The sequence below is a fragment of the Podarcis vaucheri genome, assembly GCF_965113315.1.
Source record: "Podarcis vaucheri genome assembly, chromosome: 9".
NCBI classification, from domain to species: Eukaryota; Metazoa; Chordata; class Lepidosauria; order Squamata; family Lacertidae; genus Podarcis; species Podarcis vaucheri.
This window is the reverse complement of record NC_138767.1, coordinates 10,533,878-10,561,244: the sequence shown is the minus strand read 5'-3', so window position 1 is coordinate 10,561,244 and position 27,367 is coordinate 10,533,878. Positions and strand designations below refer to the sequence as shown.

The window sequence follows — 27,367 nt, the reverse complement described above, 5'->3', positions numbered from 1 at the left end:
CGCAGTAGTCCCGCTATAGTGTTGAAAAACCAGTGGCAATTCTGTTTTGCATTTTAAAGCAGAAACGACAGTGATTAGGTAACCACAGGAAACTACTGCTAAGGTCTACTACTGCCAAGGGGCTCAAGGTGGAGTACACAGTACTCCCTTTCTTCATTTAATCCTCACAATAACCGTGTGTGGTAGGTTAGGCTAAGCAATGACTGCTCCAAAATCACCAGGTGAGCTTCATGGCCGAGAGGGGATTTGAATCCAGGCCTCCCAGCTTCAAAGAGAATGGCAGGTTAAGCATTTATGCATTACTCATGGTGCAAAAGGGACACAGGTGGTGCTGTGGTCTAAACCACAGAGCCTAGGGCTTGCTGATCAGAAGGTCGGCAGTGTAAATCCCTGCAACGGGGTGAGCTCCCACTGCTTGGTCCCAGCTCCTGCCAACCTAGCAGTTCGAAAGCACAGCAAAGTGCAAGTAAATATAGTATTTTTGCTCTAGAAGACTCACTTTTTCCCTCCTAAAAAGTAAGGGGAAATGTGTGTGCATCTTATGGAGCGAATGCAGGCTGTGCAGCTATCCCAGAAGCTAGAACAGCAAGAGGGATTGCTGCTTTCACAGTGCAGCGATCCCTCTTGCTGTTCTGGCTTCTGAGATTCAGAATATTTATTTTCTTGTTTTCCTCCTCCAAAAAGTAGGTGCGTCTTGTGGTCTGGTGCATATTATAGAGCAAAAAATACGGTAGGTACCGCTCCGGCGGGACGGTAAATGGTGTTTCCATGCACTTCCATGCACACTTTTTGTCACAGTGTCCCATTGCACCAGAAGCGGTTTATTCATGCTGGCCACATGACCCAGAAAAACTGTCTGTGGACAAACGCCAGCTCCCTCAGCCTGTAAATTGAGATGAGCGCTGCAACCGCAGAGTCGTCTGTGACTGGACTTAACTGTCAGGGGTCCTTTACCTTTAACTTTTACATGCTGCAAAACAGTGTAGCTGCAACAAAGAGGACTAATTGAGCATGTCAAAAGGTATAAACTGCTAGTTGCTTAGTGTCCCCAAAATGCTTTAAGGCTGTAATGAAGGGGTGGTTTTGATTAATTTACATTGCTATAGCTATGCTTGTATTGCAGTTTGAATCCTTTGTAGCGACCTCAGCATTGGGGTTGCCACTTTGCACAGGCAAAATAAATGTTGATTGGTTTATTACCTTGTTATTATTGACCTCCAATAAGGGAACGTAGTAATTCCACTTGTCCAGCACCCTAACTACAGTGGTGCCTCGCAAGACGAAAAGAATCCGTTCTGTGATTCTCTCCGCCTAGCGTTTTTTTCGTCTTGCGAAGCAAGCCCATTGACGGATTAGCGGATTAGCGCTATTAGTGGCTTTTAGCGGCTTATCGGCTTAGCGGATAAGCGGCTTAGAAAAAGGGGGGAAAGGGGAAAAAAACCGCAGGAACTCGCAAGACATTTTCGTCTTGCGAAGCAAGCCCATAGGAGATTCGTTTCACGAAGCACCTCCAAAACGGAAAACTCTTTCGTCTAGCGAGTTTTCCATCTTGCAAGGCATTCGTCTTGCGGGGCACCACTGTACTATACCACACTCCCTCCCGGCTGTGCCCCAGAAGTAATTTGATATAGCTCCAGAACTTCCAAGGAATTATGCTAGCTTTATGCCTGTCAGAGATGTCGGACGCACAATGTGGAACCGGTAGCGTTTAGTCCCAATAAAATGACTGTGGAGATAATGAAAGGCAATATTTATTGTGACAACATGTAGGGGCTGCAGATGGGGGGGGGGGTTCTATAAACTGCAAGAAATTATGGGGAGGAAATAGTAGCATATCATTCTGCTGATAAAAGACATATTTTTAATTTCAAGCATGCAGGGTAATGTGGGTATGTGTCTACACCACAGACTTCATATGGCTATTTCCCTCAACCAAGAGACCTGTACTTCTGTGTGGGGCATTCGGAATCGCTAGGGATGGACAAATGTGTCCATTTTTGTTTTCTCCAATTCTAATTTTTGCAATCTGAAGCTCATTTCTGCACAATTCCACACCAGTTTGCAATTTTTAAGAAAGAATCCTCATAAAGCAAATTGGATTTCTGAGCGAAGTCCTCCCCTCCAACTGTACGTGTTTTCTTTTAATCCAGTTTCTTTTCAATCCGGTTTCTCAAAAGCAACTTTCCAAGCATAATTTTGTATGCTATTTTCACTAAAATGTACATTTATACGTAGATTTTAGCACAGGCCATGCATTTCTGCCTGCGTCATTTGTCTGGTGAACTGCACCGTGTGATTTGGAGACACACAAATTCTGAAGGGGAGCTTTTTTCGGTTCACGTTATGGAAAATGTGAATTGGGGGAGTTTGCCTTTAGGTGAGAACCGTATCGATTTTCTCCAGCCCAAAGGATCCCTAACGGGGAACCCTCACTGAACTACAGTTCCCAGGATCCCTTGAGGGAAGCTGTAACTGGTACTATGAAGCCGACATAAGTCTCTGTGGTGGCGTAGATCTGCCCCACCGTGCCCTGCATTCAGCTCTATGATCTAATCAACATAGCAGGATTCGGGAGTCAAGGCTGTCTGGATGACCTCAGTCTTCCCACCGTTCGAGAACAGGCAAGAGGCCGTGTAGCACTTATTTCTGTCGTAGGTGTAGCAGGGCTGGTCGGGGTCGTTGCACATGCTGCTCTCCCCAGGCGCAGGGTGGTCGTTCGTGGCTTCGCCGTCTGCTGCAGCACATTTATCACAGCTAGAAGACAAGTGGCAGAGGAGGAGAAAAGTTAGCCAACAGATCTGAAATATACTCAGAGTCGAGAGTGGATTTCATGCCCTTTATTCAGCTCATAGTGGTGAGGAGGAATGGAAGTTTCCCCAGAGTATCTGCTTTATATACATTATTTACACAATGGGCTGCATGTGATTGGCTAATTCCGGAATTCTCCTGTAGGCCAATCAGGTTGTGGATTCACTTCCATCTGGAGCTGGATTGGGTGGCTCCTGCAGACCAATCATACTGCTGCATTGTTCTAGGACCAATCAGACTGCTGCATTCTGAATCCTATTGTTCTAGGACCAATCAGACTGCTGCAGTTTGGATCCTATTCAACTCAGTACATAACAAGATCCATACAAAGAGATTCCACAGCAATTCCAGATTCCAGAGCAATTTTTGAGGACTTCCGGGACGCCGCGGCCACGGGAAGGAGCGAGAGGCAACTCGTCCGAGGAGCCTCGAACAGCGTGGGGGTCTTAGAGGGGTCACGAAGGCTCCGTGAACCCCTAAACCACAGGTGGAATATCCTGTTGGTCAAAACACCCAGCAAGGCTGCGTGTGCTCGCCTGTGTTGCCGGCGTTTAACAAGGCTGGAGCCGCAGCGAGAAGGGGAAGCATCAGACTCCATGCTGTGAAGCCTCAGGCTCCGAGTGAAAGCGGCGGACCTCCGACAGCAGAGGAAAAGCTGGGAAATAGTCTTAAAAGCTTTGAAGAAAGCAGAGGAGGGAGAACATTGGAAAAACAATCAAAGTAAAAAAGCCAAAGGAATTCTGAATGAAGTACCCAGCGGAGAAGTAATTAAAGACAAAAGAAGGAGGAATCCACTACTGGCGGTAAGATTGACAAAGGAGTAAAGCGAAAAGCTGGCAGACGTGAATGAAAGAGCAAGAAAGTAACCGCTAGCGAGGGGAAGGAATTTCCTCGGTAACAAAGTACATTTTACAAAGTACAAAGAGTTGGAAGTAAGGTAATATTGAGGTTTTTGGTTTTTTTTTGATAGAGAGACTCTTTACCAGGTTTGAGAGGAGGAAAGGAGGTTTCTGAGGCATTTGGTTGATGCTTTAACCGACAGGCTTTTTGAGGACGTTATTGTTAACATCAACTTTCTTGTTTGAAGTGGGGGGAAGAAAGCCTGGGTCCTCCCCAGATTTTAATGCTGGTTTTATGTTAGTGACTTCCCTATGGGTTTAAAAAAGGGAGGAGGAAGCCATTTCGGGATGCAACTTGGCTCTGTTATTCACCATTTCAATTTGTTCTTGATCTATTACGCCTCTGCATGCATTTGAGATTTAAAGGGACATGCGCCAAAAGCTAAATAGGAGAACTTAAACCAGCATAAAGAACACTTCCCGAAGAACCTCCAAGTCTCCAGTAAAGGAAAATTTTTGGTGACGCCAGACTTCTATAATACCACCCTCTAAGAGGGTAAAGACTGTAAAAGGTAAAGACTGTTAAACTTTGTGTATAGTCTGACGCCTACTATCTGCTATTACACCCCATCGCCAGACCCGGTAACCTTTTAACCCATTAGAGATTATTTGTGATCCTGTGCCTCATCCCTTTTTGAAAGACATTAGGACAGAGATTAGCTTCTGGGGGAGATTATTCCAGATCCAAGGACCCACCACAAAAAAGGCCCTGTTATATGTCTTATGGTTATGAATCCTGAGATCTGTGAGTAAATTACAGCCCAGTAATATTCGGAGGGCTGCAGGTTGACCATCCTGGACTATGTCTCTCTATAAACCTGTCTATAAATCTGCTGCATCTATATAACTCCCCAAAAGACGTTAGTGTGGTGGACCCTAAGACCCTTCAAGCCTACAAAATGACAAACGGTGCAAAAAAAGGGGTGGCAACACCAGCGGAAAGGAGGCCGTCAAGACAAGATGATGCTAAAGAAAGCAAAGAAATTAAGGACTATAGTAGTCTGATGGCCGAAATAAGGAAAGAATTCAAAAATAATGAACAATATATTGAGAGAAAATTACTTGAGGTACAAGACATTTTGGATAAGAAATTGGAGGGAGTGGTGGGGGAATTGACAGGAAGGGTTAAAGATTTATCAGTAAGAACTAAGGTTCTGGAAGATTCAATGAAAAAGGTGCAAAAAGATACGAAAACTAGTAAGAAGGAGGTGGATAGAGTTAGAGTAGAAGTTAAAGAGATAGAAAGAGTGCAGGAAGAGTTGTTGGACAATATGGCCATGACGCAAATGAGGCAAAATCAAACCAACCTGAAACTGAGGGGTGTACCAGAGACCCCAAATGAGAATATTAGATTTAAAATGATAAAAGAGCTGGCAACCTGGTTAAATAAGAGTGAGGAGGAGGTAAACTGTCATCTAGTAAATATTTTTCGAATAAGATTAAAATTAGACAGAGCCAGAAAGAAAAAGCTGCCAGGTGATGTAATTGTCATGTTCAACACTTTGGAAATAAGAAATGAAATACTGCAACAGAACCACATAAAAAGGTTATATATTGAAGGAAACCGAATTATTATCTTTAAACAAATTCCTTTGAGATTTCTTCGAAGGAGAGAGGCATACAAAAAATTAACAAACCAATTGAAGAAGAATGGGATATTGTATAGATGGGAGTTTCCTGAAGGCATTTCATTCTACTTTAAGGAAAAAAGGTTTAAATTAAGCACCAGTGTTGAACTCCAAAAATTTGCGAGGATATATGAGAAGGACCTGGGAAAAGTTGAAGGGGAGGCGGAAAGGGAGGAACGACAGAGAGACGAGGAGGGTGAAGGGAGTGAAGAAGAAGAAAAAGAGGAGAGTTTAACAGGAGAAGAGGAAGAACAAGAGGAGGAAAGCAAGGAACAGTAGTTTCTATTTAATCTAGTTAAATTAGCTAGAATAGTTTAATAGATGGCTTTAAAAATAATAAGCTGGAATGTGAATGGTTTGAACAATAAAAATAAGAGGAATCAGATTGCGCATGTATTGCTGAAAAAGAATTGGGATCTAATTTGTCTTCAAGAAACGCATGTAATAAGAAAACACAAGAGGGTATTAAGTAATAAGAGATTGGGATTGGAATTTGTGACCTCCGACAAGGTTAAGAAAAGAGGGGTAGTAATTTATATAAAGGAAAAATATGACCCGCAATTACTGTACAAAGATGAACATGGGAGAGTAGTGGTGGTGCAGATGGTCCTTCATGGAGAAAAAATAGTTGTGGTTGGAATATATGCCCCGAATGAGAAAAAATCAGCTTTCTTTTTGGAATTAGATAATATATTAACGGAATGGATGGATCAGAAAATGATATTGATGGGAGATCTTAATGGGGTGGTGATGCCGAACATGGATAGATTAACAAAAAGACAAGATGGGAAAGAAGGTAAATTACCACGATCTTTCTTTGACATGGTAAATAATTTGGGATTGACGGATGCTTGGAGATTTAAAAATCCTACTGTAAAACAATTCACCTTTTTTTCAAATCCGAATCAGAGCTGGGGGAGGATAGACAGTATTTGGGTCTCGAGGGAATTGGTACAGAACTTAATTAAGTCCGAAATTTGGCCTCGAACTCTATCTGATCATAGTGCGGTTTCCATGGAGTTAAAAGGTAGAGAGGTTAAAACAGCCAGATGGAGAATGAATGAATATTTATTTAATGATCAAAAGATAGTAAATAAGGCTATAGAAACAATTGAAGAATACTTTAGGTGGAACTTAAATGGAGAAACTTCCATAGAGACGGTGTGGGACGCAGGAAAAGCGGTCATGAGGGGTTTCTTGATTCAGAAAAATAGCCAACTAAGAAAAGAAAAGGAAAAAAAGAAAGAGCAGATTTTAACACAGATTATGGAAAATGAAAGAAAATTAACTGCTAACCCTAGTGAAGAGAGTTTAAAACAGAACTTAAGAATATTACAAGCTAAATTTGCCACAATAATTAACCAAGAGATAGAGTGGAAAATTAAGAGGATGAATCAAAAGAACTTTGAGTCCGCAAATAAGATAGGGAAATATCTAGCGTGGCAGCTGAGAGAAAGGAAGAAGCTGAGTATGATCAGCAAAATAAAAGAAGGAGATATGATTATGGAAGAACCAAAAGAAATAAAAAGAATATTCCAAAGATATTATAAGGATTTATATAAAAGAGGAGAGGAAACAGAACAAGAAATAGATCAATTTTTGCAAAAACACCATCTGGAACAAATTGTAGAAGATGAAAGAGCAGCACTAGATGAGATAATAACACAGGAAGAGATAAAAAAGGCTATCAAAAAGATGAAAGCTGAGAAGGCGCCGGGACCGGACGGTCTTCCAGCCAAATATTATAAAATATTAATTAACCAAATATCACCAGTGCTGGGAGAGGTTATGAACAATATATTGAGAGAAGGAAAGATACCTGATACCTGGAAGGAAGCCTATGTTACCTTGATTCCTAAAAAAGAGGTGGACACTATGGAAGTAAAGAACTATAGGCCAATCTCATTATTAAATAATGATTATAAGCTATTTGCAGATATAATGGCGGAAAGATTAAAGAAGGTCTTGATTAATAAAATCCATGGTGACCAAACAGGATTTCTCCCAGGGAGACAATTACGGGATAATATAAGGAATTTGATTGACATTATTGAATATTTGGACATGAAAATAGACAGAAAAGCTGCACTGGTTTTCATAGACGCCGAAAAGGCATTTGACAATGTTTCCTGGAACTTCCTAAAGAAGGTTTTGGAGAGGATGGGAATTGGTGAAAAATTTAGAAGAGGCATAGAAGCAATATACAAAGAACAGAAAGCAAAGCTGGTGATAAATAATAATACAACAGAATATTTTAACATTTATAAAGGGACCAGACAAGGTTGCCCCCTGTCCCCCTTATTATTTATTATAATTTTGGAAGTACTTAATAAGAGACTGAGGGAGGCAACAGAAGTGAAAGGAATTAGAGTAGGAAAGAAGGAATTTAAAATTAAAGCCTTCGCCGACGATATTGTTCTGACTTTGGAAGATCCACAAGATAGTGTAAAAGAAGCATTACAAAAAATTGAGGAATTTGGAGAGGTGGCAGGTTTTAAGGTAAATAAGAATAAAACTAAAATGCTGGTTAAAAATCTAACTAAGGAAGAAACGAAAGATCTAGAACAAAAAGTGGAAATCATGGTGGTGAAAAAAGTGAAATATTTGGGAGTGTGGATCACGGCAAAAAACATAAACCTATATAAAGATAATTATGAAGTTACATGGGAAAAAATAAAGAAAGATCTGGAAATATGGGAGAGGATGAAATTTTCCTTTTTAGGAAGGATAGCAGTGGTTAAAATGAATGTTTTGCCGAGAATGTTGTTCCTATTTCAAACTCTTCCAGTTATTAAAGGTTTAAAACAATGTAAAGAATGGCAGAGAACCCTGATGAAATTCATCTGGCAGGGGAAAAGACCAAGGATTAAAATGAAAATATTAACTGATAAAAAGGAAAGAGGAGGTTTTGCTCTCCCAGATTTGACTTTATATTATGAAGCAGCGTGCCTACTTTGGCTAAAAGATTGGATAAAACTGGAGAACAGAGACCTGTTGGATTTAGAAGGTTTCAATAATTGGTACGGGTGGCACGCATATCTCTGGTATGAGAAGGTGAAAGTCCACAGGGCTTTTTTAAATCATATTTTCAGGGGACCAATATATCAGGTCTGGGAAAGAAATAAGAACCTTCTTGAAAGAAAAACACCATGGTGGATCTCACCGGTAGAGGTCTTAACAAAAAAAAAAACCAACATGGAAGAGAAGACAGCCACTTACGAAGATTTGGTAAGAAAATCAGAACAAGGGCTTAAACTTAAACCTTATGAGGAAATAAAGGATCAATTCACCGGTTGGTTACAGTATCATCAGGTGAATGATATGTTAAAGCAAGATAAAAGAAAAATGGGCTTTGAGGACAAGAAATCAAAATTCAATATAGAAATAATAGAAGGTAAAAACAAAACATTGTCTAAATTATACAACATATTACTGGAATGGCATACAAAAGACGAGGAAGTCAAAGAGGCAATGATTAAATGGGCAATTGACTTCGGCTATAACATCGAGTTTGAAAAGTGGTTGAAATTGTGGAATAGAGATATTAAATTTACGGCCTGTACGAGTTTGAGAGAAAATGTCTGGAAAATGCTCTATAGATGGTATCTCACGCCGGCAAAATTAGCTAAAATCTATAGATCAGAAAATAAGACATGCTGGAAATGTGGTGAAGTGGAGGGAGACCTCTACCATATGTGGTGGCAATGCAACAAGGTGAAGGTTTTTTGGGAAGCAATTTATAATGAACTTAAAAAAGTTTTTAAATATACTTTTCCCAAAAGACCTGAGGCCTTTTTGCTGGGAATTATGGGTAAGGAAATAAAAAATGAAGATAAAAAAATTTTTCTCTATGCCACCACAGCCGCAAGAATTATGCTGGCACAAAACTGGAAAACAGAAAATATACCTAACGTAAGTGACTGGCAGGTCAAAATGATTAACTATGCCGAGCTAGATAGATTAACAGGCAGAATACGAGACCAAGACGACCAGAAATTTCAAAAAAATTGGAGTAAATTTTGGAAATATATTGGAACGGATATATAGGAGGAACTGGTGGTATTAGAAAAACTTTATCAGCTAATAAGTATAAACTTTAATAAACTAATTACGCAATCCGGGATTTATTTGATACTTACCAAAAGGGTGGAGGGAAGTCAAAGGCTAAGTAGAGCCTAATGCTTATATTATTTTTTTTGTATGATTGTATGCTTACTTTTTGTATAGCATGAAAATAGGATGAATAATTTATGTTAAAATGTCTATTTTTGTATTTGTTTGTCCTTTTTTTTTTCTTTTACAAATTCTGAATAAAAATTTACTTGCAACAAAGAGATTCCACAGGAGGAATAGCCAATGCTCTGCCTTCCAGTTGTTGTTGGACTACAACTCCCATCAACCCCTGCCAGAGCAGACACGCCCATGCACGCTGCTCAAATCTGCTTTGGAGGGTAGGTAAGAGGGGACCCTCTAGAACAGCCTTTCTCAACCTGTGGGTCCCCAGACGTTGTTGGACTACAACTCCCATCACCCCTAGCTAGCAAGGCCAGAGCTCAGGGGTGATGGGAGTTGTAGTCCAACAACATCTGGGGACCCACAGGTTGAGAACCACTGCTCTAGAACATGCTTACGAGGTGGGGGAAGTTCTGTTGTGCAAGTATAAATTCTTGTGCCCATGGGACGCATTAGCTCAGGGTTTCCCCAAACTTGGGTCTCCAGATGTTTTTTATTAACTGACTGACTGACTGACTGATTGATTAGATTTATATACCGCCCTATACCCGGGGTTCCCAGGGCGGTTCACAGAATAAAATCAAGACATAAAACCACAAATACATAATAAAAATAAAAGCAGCAAACCAATAGCTGGGGAGAGCATTCCACAGATGGGGAGCTACTGTAGAGAAGGCCCCGTGTTCATGTTGCCACCATCTGGACCTCTTGAGGAGGAGGCACACGAAGGAGGGCCTCAGAAGGTGAGGTTCATATGGAAAGAGGCGGTCCTTGAGGTATTGTGCTCCTGAGCTGTTTAAGGCTTTATAGGTCAAAACCAGCACTTTGAATTGGACCCAGAAACGAATTGGTAGCCAGTGCAGTCGGCTAGGAGTTTTTGGACTACAACTCCCATCATCCCTAGCTAGCAGGATCAGTGGTCAGGGATGATGTGAATTGTAGTCTGAAAAACAGCTGGAAATCCAAGTTTGGGAAACCCTGCATTGATGGATACTGCCCTTTCTGCCCAAGGCAAGTGTGGGAGGTGTGTCCAGGGCTGATGGAAAGGGCTACTTAGTGCTACATTCTGGATATGACCCAAAGCCAATATAGCTGAGTTGGCGCAAGGCACAGTTGGTGCCATCTCAGTTATATGCTTTGTTGCAATATAATACACTTTACAGCGGCCTCAACTCTTTTAGCGCTACTTAAGCTTATTGAGATAAGTGCAATCAAGGGAAGCCCTTACAGCTTGGAGAAGTTGTAGACAAATCTGGTTCTCACTGGCGAGGTGGGGTCAGAGATGTTCTCTCTGGTCATCAGGGGAACTCTGGAGAAGGCAAAGAGGAAGAGGAAGTTACAAGCCAGATTGTTCAAATGAAATGCAGGAATGGAAACACAACCGTCATTGCTGCGGACCGACAAGTTCTCTCCCCTTGTGGCCGCGGCAAGACAAAAACACTAGCAAGGGTCACAGAAAGATGGAGGGCACAAGGAGAAGGGGACGACAGAGGACGAGATGGTTGGACAGTGTTCTCGAAGCTACCAGCATGAGTTTGACCAAACTGCGGGAGGCAGTGCCTGGCGTGCTCTGCTCCATGAAGAGTCAGACACGACTAAACGAGTAAACAACAACAACAACAACAATCAGTGAGCCCGTACAGATGAGTGAGCTCTCTCTCTCTGCAGCAGCTTTGTCATCTGTATGATGTTGTCAAGCCATTGGAAGGGTTTTATGGCTGCAGATAGCAGAGGTCAAGTGCAGTACAGGCATTTCTCCACTTACACGTTACAGTGTGGTGCTGGGAAATAAATAAATCTGTTTAAATGGCAAATGGGGAGTGGGAAAAGCAGGAAAACTGCAAAAATGGTGGGGAAAGAGCTGGCCAATGGCTAGCAATTCCAGGAGCCTTTGCACTGACCTCTGAGGCCTGTGGAGATTTGGAGCTTGAGAAAGGAGGCTGTTCAGGCTTTAAAGATTGTGTTCCCCACTATACACAATTTCATGTATATGTGTGGTACCCAGCAATGTAACCCCCATGTAAATGGGGAGATGCCTGTAGTTGAATGTGTAGTGAGAGGGTCTTCCAGGATGTTCTCAGAGTCGAAGGAGGATTGGATGTGAGGAACCACCAGAGAGTCTTGTGGCATCTTGGGAGTTCACCCACCACAAATCTGTTGGCGCCACAAGACTTTTCATGGTTTGCAAACAGACTTAACTGGGCTACACCTGTGAAACTGACAAAGTGATTGAAGTGGGGGAAGAGGGAGATCCTAGAGGGCTGTACAGTATTGGTGTCCTGCTTGCTCTTCCGTCTTCACCACAGAAGCTGCATGAAGAGTGAGATAATCCTGCTCCCCAAATTATAGAAAGGCTATGCAGCGTTTATTCCATCCCATTAGGTGGTTATGGCTTGGACAGTTGTGTATATGCCTCAGGCAAAGGAGAAACTTTATATGAAGTACCACTTACATGATGCGGATGTTTCTCTCCAGTACTTCCTCTTGTGGGTTGTCTTTGGAAGGGACGAATTTCGATGTCACCTTCACACACTGGCACTTGTTATCAACCAGGACCTTCTCTTCATCTTCATCCAGCCCATAATAAGCTGCCCATAAAACACAAGATTTTTTAGACTGAGGAAGAAAAACGAGAACATTCTCTGGTGCTGATGTGCCAGATGTTTAGGGCGCACCTATTTTATCACATGCTCATCCCGGAAAATACGACGCCAACGTAATAATGAGATGCAAAGGGTGGGTTACTGAGTCATACTGAGATTTGCAGCTGAAAGATCCTGGAAGCCAAATTTAGGCTGCTAGGGAGGAAGTTGAAACCCAAGGCTTCAACGTGGCATTTTCAGACTCGGAGGTCTACGTATCTCAGGTTCATCCCTGGGTTATAGGCTTGGGCTGGTTAGGGCTTCTGGGGGGCACAAGGTTGGGAAAGCCTGGACTATCTGATAAATATCTGAATTTATGAAGCTGATTTACGCTGGATCAGAACACTGGTCCAATATTTTTTTATTCCAGCTGGTGACACAGCTCCCCTGGGCATTAATTGTTGCAATGCATCCCCTACTTTTATTATTGTACAATTATACAATTGTGGTATTATAATAAAAGGGGCGCTGCTGTGAGGGGGCACGGCTGCAACTGTCATGAAGAGAAGCTGAACGTTTGACTTTGCCACTGCACTACTTTTGCCACCCACTGCTTGGGGTCTCTGCCTTTTGCCCTACCCAGTTGCAATGGGGCTCAGCCTCCCTCCACTGCTGTCGTCCAGCATAAACAGCACAGGAGCCCTGCCAGAAAAAAGTAGCAACCCTGCACTGGCCACAATCCTCTCCACTACACTTCCTCATTTTCCTACATTACTATGGGTCACCCCTGGGGCCATTCTGGATTCTTTTTCTTTTATCTGTCAGTCTGTATTCCTTCCCTTTCCCATATCTTAACCCCTTAATTCCATCTTACTTTCTGAATTTAATAAGTGGTTTCTACCATGAAGCTGCTATTATTATTATTATTATTATTATTATTATTATTATTATTATTAACAACTACTACAACAACTACAACCATTAGAGCAGAGTCAGTAGGGACATTGGCAGGAATGTATGCAAACTCCAAAACATATTAAGATTCATATAATAATAATAATAATAATAATAATAATAATAATAATAATACATTTTTATTTATACCCCGCCCTTCCCGGTTCAGAAGGGCTCAGGGCGGCTAACAACAAATTTAAAACACTTAATTGATGCAACAACAAAAAAGCATAAAATACAGTATAAAACTTGAATAACAATAAATTCAGAATTCAAAAATCAATTTAGGGGGGAAATCCATCCAATAAACATTAGATGAACACCAGGGCTAGCTGGCTAAATTAGTCTTATTTGGGCCAGCGAGGAGACCAGGGGAGAATTATAGAAAGCAATGCACTTCTGGTTCGGAGGCATCACTCAAGCCAACCCCAAAAACAGAAAAAATTGATACTTTAGCATTACTGAACACCTGGTGATCCCCATTTCAAAACGCAGCTCTGACATTGTAAGTATATCTAATGCACATTATGGATTACCATAACCCCGATTTCAGAGCAGCCCAGTAGGATAAAATAAGCAACCTTTTTACTTTTAAAATTTTCAATCTAGATACAGTACCACCTTCTAGGTAAGAATTTTAGAGCCAATTAAAATAGTGACAATTCTTCCTGGCAAAAAGCACTTTCTTTGCTTAAAACATTGTACAGTATCTGAGTTGCTTTCAATGGACAAATGTTGCATACCTGTTCCAAGAATAGCTCCCCAAAAGACAGCCAGGGTTCCACAGAGGATCCAGTAATTCTTCATTCTCTCTGCCTGCCTTCAAACACTCTCAGAGTTGTGCCTCTCTGCCAAAAAGCAGTCTGTGTGGCGGTGGCAGCCTGAGTTTCCTAAAAACGCCTGCCTAGATTGCAATCAAGTTGTGCTAACGGTGGTGCAAAACACATCCGGACAGAATGAAACCACAAACTAATGGTGGTTTACTAATCAGGGAGGAAAACCCCGTTCTTCGAAAACTCTACTGGTGGGTAGGTTTACAACATCTCTCTCTCTCTCTCTCTCTCTCTCTTTGAACTTGGGTTTGCAATACACATAAAACACATATAAACATAAAACACACATATGCAGGGAGATTAGAGAACTAAAACAGATTAGACTGCAAGAGTATTCTAAGAAGTGTGATGCTTAGGTTGTTTGCCTCTGGGTTAAGAAACTATCAATAAAATATTATTGTCTGGCAGTGATCTGATGTCACAAGTGCTTCTGAGGTGATGCTGTGTGGCATAGAATGAATTTGGCTTCACTCCACTCCTGGCAGTCTAAATATTTTATATCAGGGTTAGGGAATCTCAGGCCTGAGGGCCAAATGTCTGGCCCCTGGGACACTTTGTCCGGCCCCTGAGAGTCTCCAAGCCAGACCCTCTCCCCAGCCACACCCGTTACCAGCCTCTCTTGAGCATTTTTGGATTATTTATTCGCCTGGGCATTTTAAGTTTTATAACCAGAATCACAACCTTGACACAAGATGACACAACCTTGATATCAGAAAGTGAGGAAGAATTAAAGAACCTCTTAATGAGGGTGAAAGAGGAGAGCGCAAAATATGGTCTGAAGCTCAACATCAAAAAAACGGAGATCATGGCCACTGGGCCTCCTGGCAAACAGAAGGGGAAGAAATGGAGGCAGTGAGAGATTTTACTTTCTTGGGCTCCATGATCACTGCAGATGGTGATTGCAGTCACGAAATTAAAAGACGCCTGCTTCTTGAGAGAAAAGCAATGACAAACCTAGAAAGCATCTTAAAAAGTAGAGACATCACCTTGCCAACAAAGGTCTGTATAGTAAAAGCTATGGTTTTCCTAGTAGTGATGTATGGAAGTGAAAGCTGGACCATAAAGAAGGCTGATCGCCAAAGAATTGATGCTTTTGAATTATGGTGCTGGAGGAGACTCTTGAGAGTCCCATGGACTGCAAGAAGATCAAACTTCTCCATTCTTAAGTAAATCAGCCCTGAGTGCTCACTGGAAGGACAGATCCTGAAGCTGAGGCTCCAATACTTTGGCCACCTCATGAGAAGAGAAGACTCCCTGGAAAAGACCCTGATGTTGGGAAAGATGGAGGGCACAAGGAGAAGGGGACAGCAGAGGACGAGATGGTTGGATAGTGTTCATGAAGCTACCAGCATGAGTTTGACCAAACTGCGGGAGGCAGTGGAAGACAGGAGTGCCTGGTGTGCTCTGGTCCATGGGCTCACGAAGAGTCGGACACGACTAAATGACTAAACAACAACAACAAATCAGAATCAGGCTGCTAATTTAGGATTCCCCCCACCTCACTGGGACTCTTTTCCTGCTGGCAGAGTCAGCAATGTTTGGCATCTTATCCCAGCAGCAAACTATTGGAACAGGCCTTGACGGCTGTGTTACTGTTAACTTCGGATTCTCTGCAGCTCACCTTAACCACAATCCACATCTATCCTGAAGTTGCTTGAGAAATTCTCCTGCCTGATGCTTTCCCCCTCAAACCAGCTCATGTCTAATTTATAAACATAAGCCATGTTCACTTTGCAATTAAGCTGAGGCCTGCATATTTGAGCAGACGACAGGTTCATGGATAAGTGTTCAGGGTGTGTGTGTGTGTGTGTTGCAGACGTGGGGAAACTAAATCGGAAATGTACATTGGGCATAAGACATCCCCTCTCTGGTATGTACAGCAACATGCAAATGCAACTTGAAACTCATGCGGTGGTGGGACTGCTCATGTGTAGGGACCCTAAAACGTGGGGATGTTTTACACCCCAAAGTTCACATTCTTTCAGAGCCAAACATTCCTTGGTTTGGCCAAAGGCAAAACTAGGAAGAGGCAAGACTCTAACCTTTGTGGAAAGAGGCAGAAGTCCCAGCAAAGGAAGAATGGATACAATAACTTATGGAACATGCAGAAATGGCAAAACTTACCGGAAGAATAAGAAATCAATATAACCTATATATATATATATATATATATATATATATATATATATATATATGCAGGTTTTGGTGTCTTCGGGTGTCTTCCCGTGTAAGAGTCGGGGTGTCTGTGCGACGTTTCGACGAGGTCTCACTCGTCATCTTCAGGCTGGTGCTTTCGGCTTCTTGTTACTGGAACAGAGCAGAGTCTGGTGTTTGAGTTCCTATAAATACTGTTGAGGGGTGTGGTGTATAGCCTCCAACGTTCTGGGCAGAGAGGAAGTTCCTAGATTAGTGTGCCTTTTCTTCTTTTGTTCCTTAATTACTTGAGGGATATCTTGGGTGATTTCATGAGTGATATTCTGAATATCACTGGGTGGGTCATTAAGTGTAGATTAGTTGCTAAAGCTTTCGTGTCTTGACCTCTTGAGCTTGTGAAGAGTTTTTCTGAGAAGATGGCTGTGCTGCATTTAGTTGTGCTCTGGCTTGGCTTCGTGTATAGGGGCGAGCTATGGTTTTGTGCCTTGTGCCAGCCAGATCTGTGTAGGGATTGCAGGGGGGTGCAGCATCCGGAGGTGCCACTATAGTTTGGTTACTGGATGGAGTCTGTAATATGTCTGTGGAGAGGGTCTGGGTTTGGGTCTGTGAAATACCCTGCAAAGTCTGCCCAGCCACGTACATTGGACAAACAAACAGACGAATAAATGCACGTATCGCAGAACACAAGAATGCCGTCAAAAAAGAAGAAAAAACTTCCTCTCTTTTCCAACACATGAAAGAAACAGGACACGAAATTAATTTTGCAGATTCCAAATTGCTCTTTAACATGGAACATCACCACAAGAGAATAATCATGGAAGCCATCGAGATAGAGAAACACCCTCACAACATGAACAAGCGTGACGACACGTCCCGCCTGCCAGACATCTGGAAATTAGCCCTCCACACAAAAACCGACACTAGAACCAGAGGCACACAGAACGCCGTCACCAATCAACCACACCAGACCCAAACCCAGACCCTCTCCACAGACATATTACAGACTCCATCCAGTAACCAAACTATAGTGGCACCTCCGGATGCTGCACCCCCCTGCAATCCCTACACAGATCTGGCTGGCACAAGGCACAAAACCATAGCTCGCCCCTATACACGAAGCCAAGCCAGAGCACAACTAAATGCAGCACAGCCATCTTCTCAGAAAAACTCTTCACAAGCTCAAGAGGTCAAGACACGAAAGCTTTAGCAACTAATCTACACTTAATGACCCACCCAGTGATATTCAGAATATCACTCATGAAATCACCCAAGATATCCCTCAAGTAATTAAGGAACAAAAGAAGAAAAGGCACACTAATCTAGGAACTTCCTCTCTGCCCAGAACGTTGGAGGCTATACACCACACCCCTCAACAGTATTTATAGGAACTCAAACACCAGACTCTGCTCTGTTCCAGTAACAAGAAGCCGAAAGCACCAGCCTGAAGATGACGAGTGAGACCTCGTCAAAACGTCGCACAGACACCCCGACTCTTACACGGGAAGACACCCGAAGACACCAAAACCTGCATTCCTGTACCCGTGAAAATCTACGAAAGCAAATATATATATATATATATACACAGTGGTACCTTGGTTTAAGAACAGCTTAGCTTATGAACAACTTGGATTAAGAACGCTGCAAACCAGGAAATAGGTGTTTTGGTTTGTGAACTTTGCCTTGGAATAAGAACGTTTCACTTCCTGTTGAGTGTGTTCCATTTGGAAATTGAGTCCCCCGCTGCTATGGGAAAGCATGCCTTGGTTTAAGAACAGACAGAATCAGAATTCAAAATGGCCTTAACAGATTGGAGAAGCTAACAAAATGAATTTCAATAGGTACAAATGTAATGTTCTGCATTTAGGCAGAAAGAACCAGATGCACAAATATAGGATAAGGGACATTTGGCTTACTAGCAGTACATGTGAAAAGGATCTAGGGGTCTTGGTGGACCACAAGCTTACACGAGTCAACAGTGTGGTGCAGCAGCAAAAAAGCTAATGCTATTCTAGGCTGCATCAACAGAAGTATAGTGTACAGATCAAGGGAAGTAATAGTACCACTCTATTCTGACTTGGTCAGACCACACTTGGAATATTGTGCCCAATTCTGGACACCACAGTTTAAGAAGGATGTTGACAAGCTGGAACATATGCAGAAAAGGGCAACCAAGATGATCAAGGACTGGAAACTAAGCCTTATGAGGAGTGCTTGAAGGAGCTGGGTATGTTTAGCCTGCAAAAGAGGAGACTGAGAGGAGATATGATAACCATCTTCAAATACCTTAAGGGTTGTCACATGGTGGAGAGCGCATGCTTGTTTTCTCCTGCTCTGGAGGGTAGGACTTGAACCAATGGCTTCAAGTTGCAAGAAAGGAGATTCTAACTAAACATTTGGAAAAACTTTCTGACAGTAAGAGCTGTTTAGCAGTGGAACAGTCTCCCATAAGAGGTTGTGGACTCTCCGTCCTTGGAGGTTTTTAAGCAGAGGTTGGATGGTCATCTGTCATGGATGTTTGAGCTGAGATTCCTGCACTGCAGGGGGTTGGAATAGATGACCCTTGGGTTCCCTTCCAGCTCTAAGATTCTGTGATTCTATATACAATATTTTTACATTATGCGGGTCCTAACTTCAGTTTAATTTTGCCCTCAAACTCAAGATCCACGCCTTTAAACCAGCAAACTCATGTGCCTGAAAGATTAAAGTTATTTTACTGAAGTCACTTGCCTCTAGATCACATGGCTCTTTGCTTTCCATGGTCCAGCTGCAGAGCTCCTTATATCAGTCTCTGTGCACATTAAAAATACACACTTTATGACCACAGGAAGAGTTTCAGTTACTTTTTCAGTCACCAAGTACATGTTTGACAAAACCGGTAGCGGAAAATCAATAACAGGAAAAAGTTTCAAAGGTAGTTGATTCACTCTCTGGACTTAATTTATCCAAGGGTTCCCCCAATTTTGTGTGTCAGAACTCACACCTACTATGTCAATAGGATTAGCTGTAACTTATTTCATGCGGAGGACAATGACTCGGGCTTGAAGCATGTGCAGAGAGCCCGTTGATCACCAGTGAATAACCACAGCCTGTCTCAAAGCATATTGCATTATGGGGTTGGCAGGAGTCCTATGTCAGGTGTAATGGTTAGAGCAGGGGTCAGCAACCTAAGGACCATAGGCCAGAAGCAGAGGTCGTTTGACCGGCCCCCCAAGCCGCCCCCGAACCGAGCTGCCCACTCGTGCGCTGCACTAAATCGGTGCAGCACAGCACGGGGACTCGCTTCTGCGGCGCTGTAAATTGCGTCTGCGCATGCACAGACACTGAAAATCACAGGTGTGCACGCGCAGATGTCAAAAATCGCAGGTGAGCCTCATGCACACACACAATTCGGCCCGCGGAGGGATCTCTGCGGGGCCGATCTGGCCCAGGCAAGATAAACCTTGCTGACCCCTGGGTTAGAGTTTAGGGCATGGGAGATGAGGGTTCAAATCCCTGCTCGGCCATGAAACTCCCTGGATGACTTTCGGCTAGTCAGTACAACCCAGCGTAACCTGGGATAAAGCAAGGAGGAGGGAGAACTACGTATGCCACCTTGAGCTCCTTCAAATAAAAACATATGCAAATACATATTTTAAGGAAGCTATTGAATTATATACATGGCATCTGAAGATTTAAGCATCTTTACTTTGTTAAAGCGCCCTAAGAGTTGCTCTTCCTTTCCTTTAGAGAGCTGTAACTCTTAATTCCAGTTTAACTGGCCCCGCTGCACCTGCTCTGTGGTTTTCTTAAGAAGAAACTGGCACCTGCACTTATTTTGCATAGAACGGCTCTTGGGTTTGGTATCGGTCAGCCTGCTTGTTTCAGAGGCTTGTTTCAGAGGCACCATTACTTCACTCTGAGTGATTACAATGCCTTGCTGATGTACAGAGGGCACTAAGAAACAGCAGTCCAGCCCGATAGAACATACTGACTGCGGTAACTTAAGGTGGAAGGATAGCCTGAAAAGCAGCTTGAAAGCCTCCACAAGTAGATCAAAAAAGGGAATTGTACTGGAAGCACAACTGGAAAGGTGGGAGGAACTGGTTGTATTTAACTTGGAGAAGAGAAGACAGAGGAGGGACATGTCAGCACTCTTCAAATCCCTGAAAGGCTGACACTTAGGTCAAATACACTTTGGGACAGAGCTTTCCAAACTGTGTGTCGTGACATGTTAGTGTGTTGGCTGCAGTGTGTAGGTGTGTCATTGAAAGGGGTTAGTTTAACCTCTGGTTTGGGAGTAAAACTGAATGACTGTGTTGCGAAATGATGCATGTCTAAAAGGTGTGTCACCAGCATGAAAAGCTTGGAAAGCTCTGCTTTAGCACCTTAAAGCACAGCAACTCTTCCCAGATTTCACCACTCAAAGCACAATTGCTTTTTCCACACCTGCAACCTTTCCAACTCCTGTTCACAAAACTGTCATCTGGGCATACGCAACAGTTGTCTCAAATGCACACACCTCAGCTTAACTGCAAATTGAATGTGGCTGCCATTTTTCAAATTGGATGGAAGCTGGTTTGAGGAGAAATGCACTGAACAGCAGGATTTCTCAAGAATTACAGGACAGTTATGGGATTGTGGCTAACACCACGTGTACATGGTTTCAAACACCAGTGATGGGAGTACACTGGAGCCAGAGTAAAGGGTCATGCACACACAGTCATAGAAGAGTGCAAAAAATTGTTTTCTGGTGCCCTAGAAGACATTACTATATCTCATGGACTAAAGCTACAGGCAGGTAGGTGTCATTTCAATATTAGGAAGAAACCACTTGACAGTAAGGTTAACAAAAGAACCCGTTACTTAGAGGGGTGGTGGAATCACCGACGCTGGAAGTCTTTAAGCAGTCTGGACAGGAAAAATCATCTGTTGGGGAAAAGCTTCTGCACTTCTTGCATCAAGCAGGTTAGACTAAACCAGTGGTTCCCAATTAGCTAAGGACTGCAGACCTGTTTTTCAAAAGTGAAGCCATGGACTTGCTACTTTTGAAAAACTTGATATCTCTATGGTAGTTTTTGTTATGTGAATGGTGCCGTGGACTCTGCACCAATTCTTGCCTATTAACACCCTCCTATGTCATTTGGGGCTGTGGTGTTTACTCAGTTAACCAGTGATCAAAAACCTTTTAAATGGCCTAAAAATGTGTTTGCAAAACTCATGGAAGTGTTTATTGAACTTACAAGAACTGTAGGTGGAAGTTGTCCTCTCAGAAAAAGCACCCTGTCTTCTACATTAATTACTAAGGCAGTCCCTGCTGTCGCAGGTACATGAATTATCTAGAAACGAAAAAAGAATGTTCATTTCCATACAAGCCAATTGTTTTTATTAATGTGCAAATTAATTTGGATTTAATATATTACCAGCAGCACAAGCCTATGTAGGCCTACTCAGAAGTATATTCCATGTATAGACTTGTATAGGGTTGCAGACTTACTTTGCTTAAACTGATATATTTATCGATTCTGTTAATCCTTTGGCAGTCCTGAAGATGTAAAAATGTCAAGACTTGCCTTTCTGGATTAATCAAAGACCCATGAAGCCCAGGATTTTGTTTCTGATGGCAACTAGCAGATTATTCTGGGGAAATTCGCTTGTGGCGGTCCATCTTTTGATATTCCAATGTACGCTTCAGTAACTGAAGGCCAGCACCCACTGTTCAGTAACAGTGGCCAGCATCCATCAATTAACCTACCTTCTGTGGCAGGAGCTGCTAATGTGTGGTACCCTCCAGATGTTGTTGGACTCAAACTCCCATAATCCCTGACCATTAGCCATTCCGGCTGAGGCTGATGGGAAATGGGAGTCCAACATCTAGAAGGCATCATGTTAGCTGCTTCCACCCTAACATATATTTTATCCTTTAGAAAAGCTAAAAGTCGGCATCTGTCTCCATCTTGTGGCAACGAAATGATCTCACAACATGAGCAGCAACACCATTGCTTGTTCTGAATCAGGTTTCATCCAGAGACCCCAAGTCCTAGCAGTGTGAGCAGGGAGAGAACAACACTGTCATTTCACACTTTCCACCACTCCTTTGGTTGCTAAAGCAGGGTGTCTGTGTGAGAAGCCTCAGGGGAAAAATCCAGGAGGTCTGTTCTTTCTTTAAGCGAAGGGCCACCATAGCTCAGCGGCTGCCTTGCAAGCAGACAACACCAGATTTAGGGTGGTGTGGAGCAGACAGGGAGCACAACAACAATACTTATATTTATACGGGTACCTATAGAAGACCCCTTTAAAAAGCAGCTGTACCAAAATGAAATATTGTGGAAAATAATAAATATTTAGGGGGAAGGGGCGCCCAATCTTGGTCTTGCTCAGGGAGCCATATTACCAAACTCCACCCCTGATGTAGCTGATTCCCAGGTTCGGTCCCTGCAGGGTGAGTTGCGAGGCTGCTGCCTAGAAAGCCGCTGCCAGTCAGTGTAGACAACACTAACCCAGATGGACCAAAAGTCTGACTCAGCATAAAGCAGATTCCTAAGGAGAAATAGAGAGACATCTATCTGTCTATCGAGCTGAGTGAACAGTGCATTGCTATTAACTGGCATCGATTAATATGTATCTTGGACCTGTGTGGATGCTCGTTCTATTAAATGGAAGCAGCGGAAGAGGCTGAGATACACCCGCTTGGCGGTCCATTACGCTTCACGCTTTACGTCAGCCACGTGTCCCCCTGCGGATCATCGGCCGAACGCCCCGCCTCGCCTCCGGCGCGCACCCTCCTCATCACCTCTCTATGCTTCTTACCGAAACCAGAGCGTCCACAAGTGAGGCGGAAGGCATTAAAGAAGGCGCATCAACCGACCGGATGTAGAATTTACTCGCTTACTCTAGGCCGGAAGTAAAGCACCTGGAAAGCGAGGTCGCTGTACAGTCCGGAATCTACCGGAGACGCGTAGAGTAAGGACGGTAAGCGGGAGGCTTACGGCCGCCGGTTATTTCCTGAACAACGAAATGACAATTGGGAATTAGTTAGGCGGAGGCGGCGGCTTACCCATTTCTTGTGAGCCGGAAGTGAAAGCCTGTTTCCAAGGCGCACCGACCTTCGACCCGGAAGAAGTGTTGTACGTTGGCGGCCGCACAGCAGCAATACTGCACGCTGGTTTGCCGACTGCCGATCCGTCCTCACTGCCGGCAACATGGGGAAGCCACGGCGGAGAATAGCCCCGGGCCTGAGGGCCTCGCAGCCGCAGGAAGAAAAGATGGAGGAGCCGGAGCCGGGAGCCCCGATCTTCACGGAGGAGGCAGACGATTTCCACCAGCGGCGTCTGGAGGAGGCAGTGCTGGCGGCGCTGGGCAGCGAGGAGGAGGAGGAGGAAGATGGCGAGGAGGAGGTCTTGGGACTAGAGCTCTCTGAGGAGAGTGAGACGGAGGAGGATGGAGAAGATGAGGGCGACGAGGATGGAGGCGAAGGCGAGCCCCTGGATATGGACAGCGACCTGGAGGAGCAGCGGGGCGGCAGCGGAGACCTCGGCCTCCCCCATGAGTTCGCCTGGGGCCAGCGGAAACAGCTCTATTACGGCACCGACTACGGCAAGGCTGCGGCTCGCTCCAAAGCAGCCAAGCAGAGCCAGGAGGAAGCCGAAGCCGAGGAGCTGGAGGAAGAGGAGGAGGCCCAAGCCATTCAGAAAAGGCTGGTGCAGAATCTGGGGGAGGATGACTACGGCCTGGACCTGATAGAGGCCTACGCTGCGGCAGCCCAGGAGCCAGGTCGAAAAGAGTCCGGGTCGAAAATTGCCAAGGACTTGCAGTCTCTCTCTAAAAAAGAGAAGTTGAAGCTGTTGAAAAAGGAATCCCCGGAGTTGCTGGAGCTGATTCAGGACTTTGAAGCCAAGTTAACTGAGCTCAGAGATGAACTGGAGCCGCTCATGCAAATGGTAAAAGATGGGGTCATCCCAGAGGGAAAGGGCAGCCAGTATTTACAGACCAAATACCATCTCTATTTGAACTATTGCTGCAACATTAGTTTTTATTTGGTGCTGAAAGCCAAAAGGATTCCAGTTCACGGTCACCCTGTCATTGAAAGACTTGTAAGTTACAGAAATTTAATAAATGACTTGGCGACTGTGGACCAGAAACTGTCACCGGAGATTCGTCTGCTCCTTAATGAATTCCATAGTAGTGATGCTGGTGATGTGGAAGGTAGGAAGAAGCTTATCGTGCCTGCTAGAAAGCATGTTAATAAAATCAAACCTAAAGCTGTTGGTGAGCTTTCTAATGGTAAGGATGCTGAAGAACCTACAGATGATTCAGATTTGGATGAGGAGGCTGCCCTGAATTATTATAAGGAGATGGAAGAAAAGATAAAGCTTAAGAAAAAGAGGAAACGAGAAGAAACAGAATGTGTGGAAGACCTGATTATGGAAGAGGAAGCAGGAGATCAAAAGAGAGGTGCAACATACCAGATTGTCAAGAATAAAGGCCTCACACCCAGAAGGAAAAAGATTGATCGTAACCCAAGAGTCAAGCACCGTGAGAAATTCAGACGTGCCAAGATTCGTAGGAAGGGGCAGGTTCGTGAGGTCCGAAGAGAAGAACAAAGATATGGAGGCGAACTGTCTGGCATTCGTGCTGGAGTTAAGAAAAGTGTTAAGCTTAAGTGATTCTCTTTGTATAATTCTTTTTTTACTCGCTGAAGGCAGTGAATGTGAGCTCAATAAATGTTCATTTTTGGGGTAAATAAAGGCAATATGTATTTATTTTAACATGGAGAAAGCAGCATTGTTCATAGTATGCAAAGTTCAGGGCAACTGCCTTTCCCAGTTGTTTCATTTGTCCAGCAGCTCATCTTTGTGGTCATCCGCAGTAACCAGGCACTGTGTTTAAATGTAAATCCCAATCACTGCATTGAGAACATAGCAGGTCAGTAATCTTCTCACCTTCTACCACTTTTTGACCTGCTAGGTTGCATTTCTGTGCACTTTTGACTTTCAGTAACTGCATTGAGCTCAATAGGAATTCTTAGTTAATATGCCCAGGATTGAGTTCCAGATACTTTGGCCTGACCCAATAAGGCTCTCCTTAGTTCTTAAGGGACCCAAGGAATATTTAATCTGCATTAAGCTATCTTGAGCATACACTTAGGGCTAGGCTGATCAGATCCAATGCGAAAGTGGAGACGGTCCTGTATGTTGTGAATGATAAGAGCTTTGGCAGGTAAAGCTTCTAATGCATAAGTTTAATTTGCTTCAATCAGACTCACAAAAACTTTCTATATACTTTCTATACCTTCTAAGTTACCTGTATGCTCTACATTAATACAGTATACATATTTGAAGCCACAGTTTAGCATATGGTGCATTGGTAGCTGGGTTGAGTGAAACCAAAACCAATCACTTTTTGATTTAAAAATGTTAGCAGGTATGTTTAACATAATGACTAGAAACCATTCAGAAATGAACTGTGAGGGGATGCCTATTAGTAGTTATTTTTTTAAAAGGGATATTAACCCTGAAGCATAGAGGCACATGCTGTGATGAGTTGTTTTTAGTGGTGGGCACCAACATTGTAATTAACATTGTAATTAAAATTGTGAGGGGTTTAAGGCTACAGAAAATAGTGATTGGAAGTTACTTTACAGAAAAGTAACTTCCGTTGCAGCTGGGGAGAGGTCAGTCTTTTTGTAGAGCAAGCCATGATTTTGAGATGTGGTTTTAAGGACTGACAAGTGGGACAAACTCTTGCAATGTAGAGGACTTTTTTGCTGCAATGCTTTGTGATATTCCATCTACCCGACCTGGCAACAGTGATCCATGCGACAGTCATCTCCAGGCTTGACTACTGTAATTCGCTCTACGTGGGGCTGCCCTTGAAGCTGTCCCAGAAACTCCAGCGGGTACAGAATGCTGCAGCGAGGCTCCTCACGGGGTCTCTGCCATGGGAGCATATTCATCCAGTGCTTTTCAAGCTGCACTGGATTGGAGCCAATTTGATTCCCTCCCCCCCCCCCTTTTCTTTTTTCTTTTCCTTCTCCTGCAATGAGGCTTCATTTTAATATTTTAATGTTCCATTATTTTAATGTTGTATTTTATTTTTGTTTTTAAGTTGTAATCACTCATCTTGTTTTTATTATTGCTTGTAAGCCGCTCTGAGCCCGGCCTTGGCTGGGGAGGGCGGGGTATAAATAAAAAAAATTATTATTATAATTATTACCTTCCTGTGCCCACAAACAGCACAGTGGTCAGTAATCATGGTTGGTCCTCAGTAGGCTGTTTTTGCACACCTCTTTAGTCCCCCTCCAGCAAATATTATTGCACTTTTGAAAATCTTAGCATTCCCCCAAGCCTATTGGATGGCGTCTTTGGTTTGATGCTCATGCTAGGGCATCAGAAATAAGAGTGAACCATGGTGTTTATTTGAAAAGTTTGTAAATTCTCTGTAATGTTTGAGAGATCACTTTGTAAAGGGAATAAAGTGGCGAAATGGAAGATTAGGGCAAGCTTTTTAAACGGGCTGCAGTTTGAGTTTTTATCTTCTACAGGGAAAGTTCCCCTGTGCAGAAATTAGCAAACAGACCATGTCTAGATCATTTGAGGTAAGCAAATATAGACATATTCTTCTGTGTGCATTTATGAGGAGAGGCCATGCTTCACGATGGCTTCTCAATATGCTTGCAGTAAAAGCCAAGCAAGTGTGTTTGATTAAGGAACCATAGGTTTGTATTTCTGCCTAGCCATAAATGGGTGGGTGGGGGGCAGTCAAGGGGTAGAGTGGGGAAAGGGAACAATACTTTGACCTTTTGGTAGTAATGGCTGGTTAAGAGTTTCAAGCGGGAACCTTTCTGAGCGCTGCCTGGAAATGCCAAGGATTGAACCTCACAGATCGATCTTGGGCCAGTCAACTTTCTCAGCCTAACCTATCAGGGTTGTTGTGAGGATAAAATGAGGAGGAAGAAAACCATGTACTGTGCCGCCTTGAGATCCTTGGAGGAAAGGTGGGATATAGAAGAAATAAATATTAATAAACCCGAGACCTTCTGCAGGCAAAGCGTGGTATCTACTACTTACCAACTCAAATGCAGTATTTTTAAGAGAGCAGAGAGAAATCAAGTTAATGTGTTACCCAGCCCTTACTAGGCATACAAAAGCAAATTAAATCCGCAAATTAAATCTCACCCCTTGCCTTTTCCTGTAAGACCTATTACAGTCGTTAAGAGTCGTCAACAGGCTCATCTCAGCTATCTGCCAATCTCCCATTCCCACCACCCTTCTGAGTAATACCCCTCCCCACCTTATCAC

The 27,367-nt window shown here is 43.3% G+C and overlaps 3 protein-coding genes and 1 long non-coding RNA gene across 5 annotated transcripts in view; 2 read left to right on the top strand and 2 right to left on the bottom strand.

Annotated features, from left to right (window-relative positions):
* MOB1B (MOB kinase activator 1B) overlaps positions 1–27,367 on the top strand; it is a 244,326-nt gene that overhangs the window by 104,586 nt on the left and 112,373 nt on the right. The gene's annotated exons all lie outside the window — the stretch shown is intronic.
* Positions 1,736–14,116, bottom strand: JCHAIN (joining chain of multimeric IgA and IgM). Its single transcript, XM_082236795.1, has 4 exons — positions 13,848–14,116; positions 12,021–12,156; positions 10,797–10,877; positions 1,736–2,754 (listed from the first exon to the last, which is right to left on the bottom strand). The coding sequence occupies exons 1-4, from the start codon at positions 13,909–13,911 to the stop codon at positions 2,550–2,552; spliced, it is 486 nt and encodes a 161-aa protein (XP_082092921.1). The 5' UTR covers positions 13,912–14,116; the 3' UTR covers positions 1,736–2,549.
* On the bottom strand, positions 17,656–22,806 carry LOC309540796. 2 transcript variants are annotated; one of them, XR_014223504.1, is made up of 3 exons: positions 22,700–22,806; positions 21,311–21,406; positions 17,656–18,930 (listed from the first exon to the last, which is right to left on the bottom strand). It is a non-coding gene; the product is annotated as an uncharacterized lncRNA (long non-coding RNA). The 2 variants fall into 2 exon arrangements; XR_014223505.1 differs by having other exon boundaries at positions 17,656–18,879.
* On the top strand, positions 22,895–24,814 carry UTP3 (UTP3 small subunit processome component). Its single transcript, XM_082237946.1, has one exon. It carries the CDS (start codon positions 23,270–23,272, stop codon positions 24,731–24,733), a length of 1,464 nt encoding a protein of 487 aa, XP_082094072.1. The 5' UTR covers positions 22,895–23,269; the 3' UTR covers positions 24,734–24,814.

Coding starts and splice junctions, on each gene's coding strand:
- JCHAIN (XM_082236795.1), bottom strand. CDS start 13,911: ATGAAGAATTACTGGATCCTCTGTGGAACCCTGGCTGTCTTTTGGGGA. Junction 10,878..12,020: donor GAGAGAAACATCCGCATCAT/GTAAGTGGTACT, acceptor TGCCTTCTCCAG/AGTTCCCCTGATGACCAGAG. Junction 2,755..10,796: donor GTCTACAACTTCTCCAAGCT/GTAAGGGCTTCC, acceptor CTTGTCTTCTAG/CTGTGATAAATGTGCTGCAG.
- UTP3 (XM_082237946.1), top strand. CDS start 23,270: ATGGGGAAGCCACGGCGGAGAATAGCCCCGGGCCTGAGGGCCTCGCAG.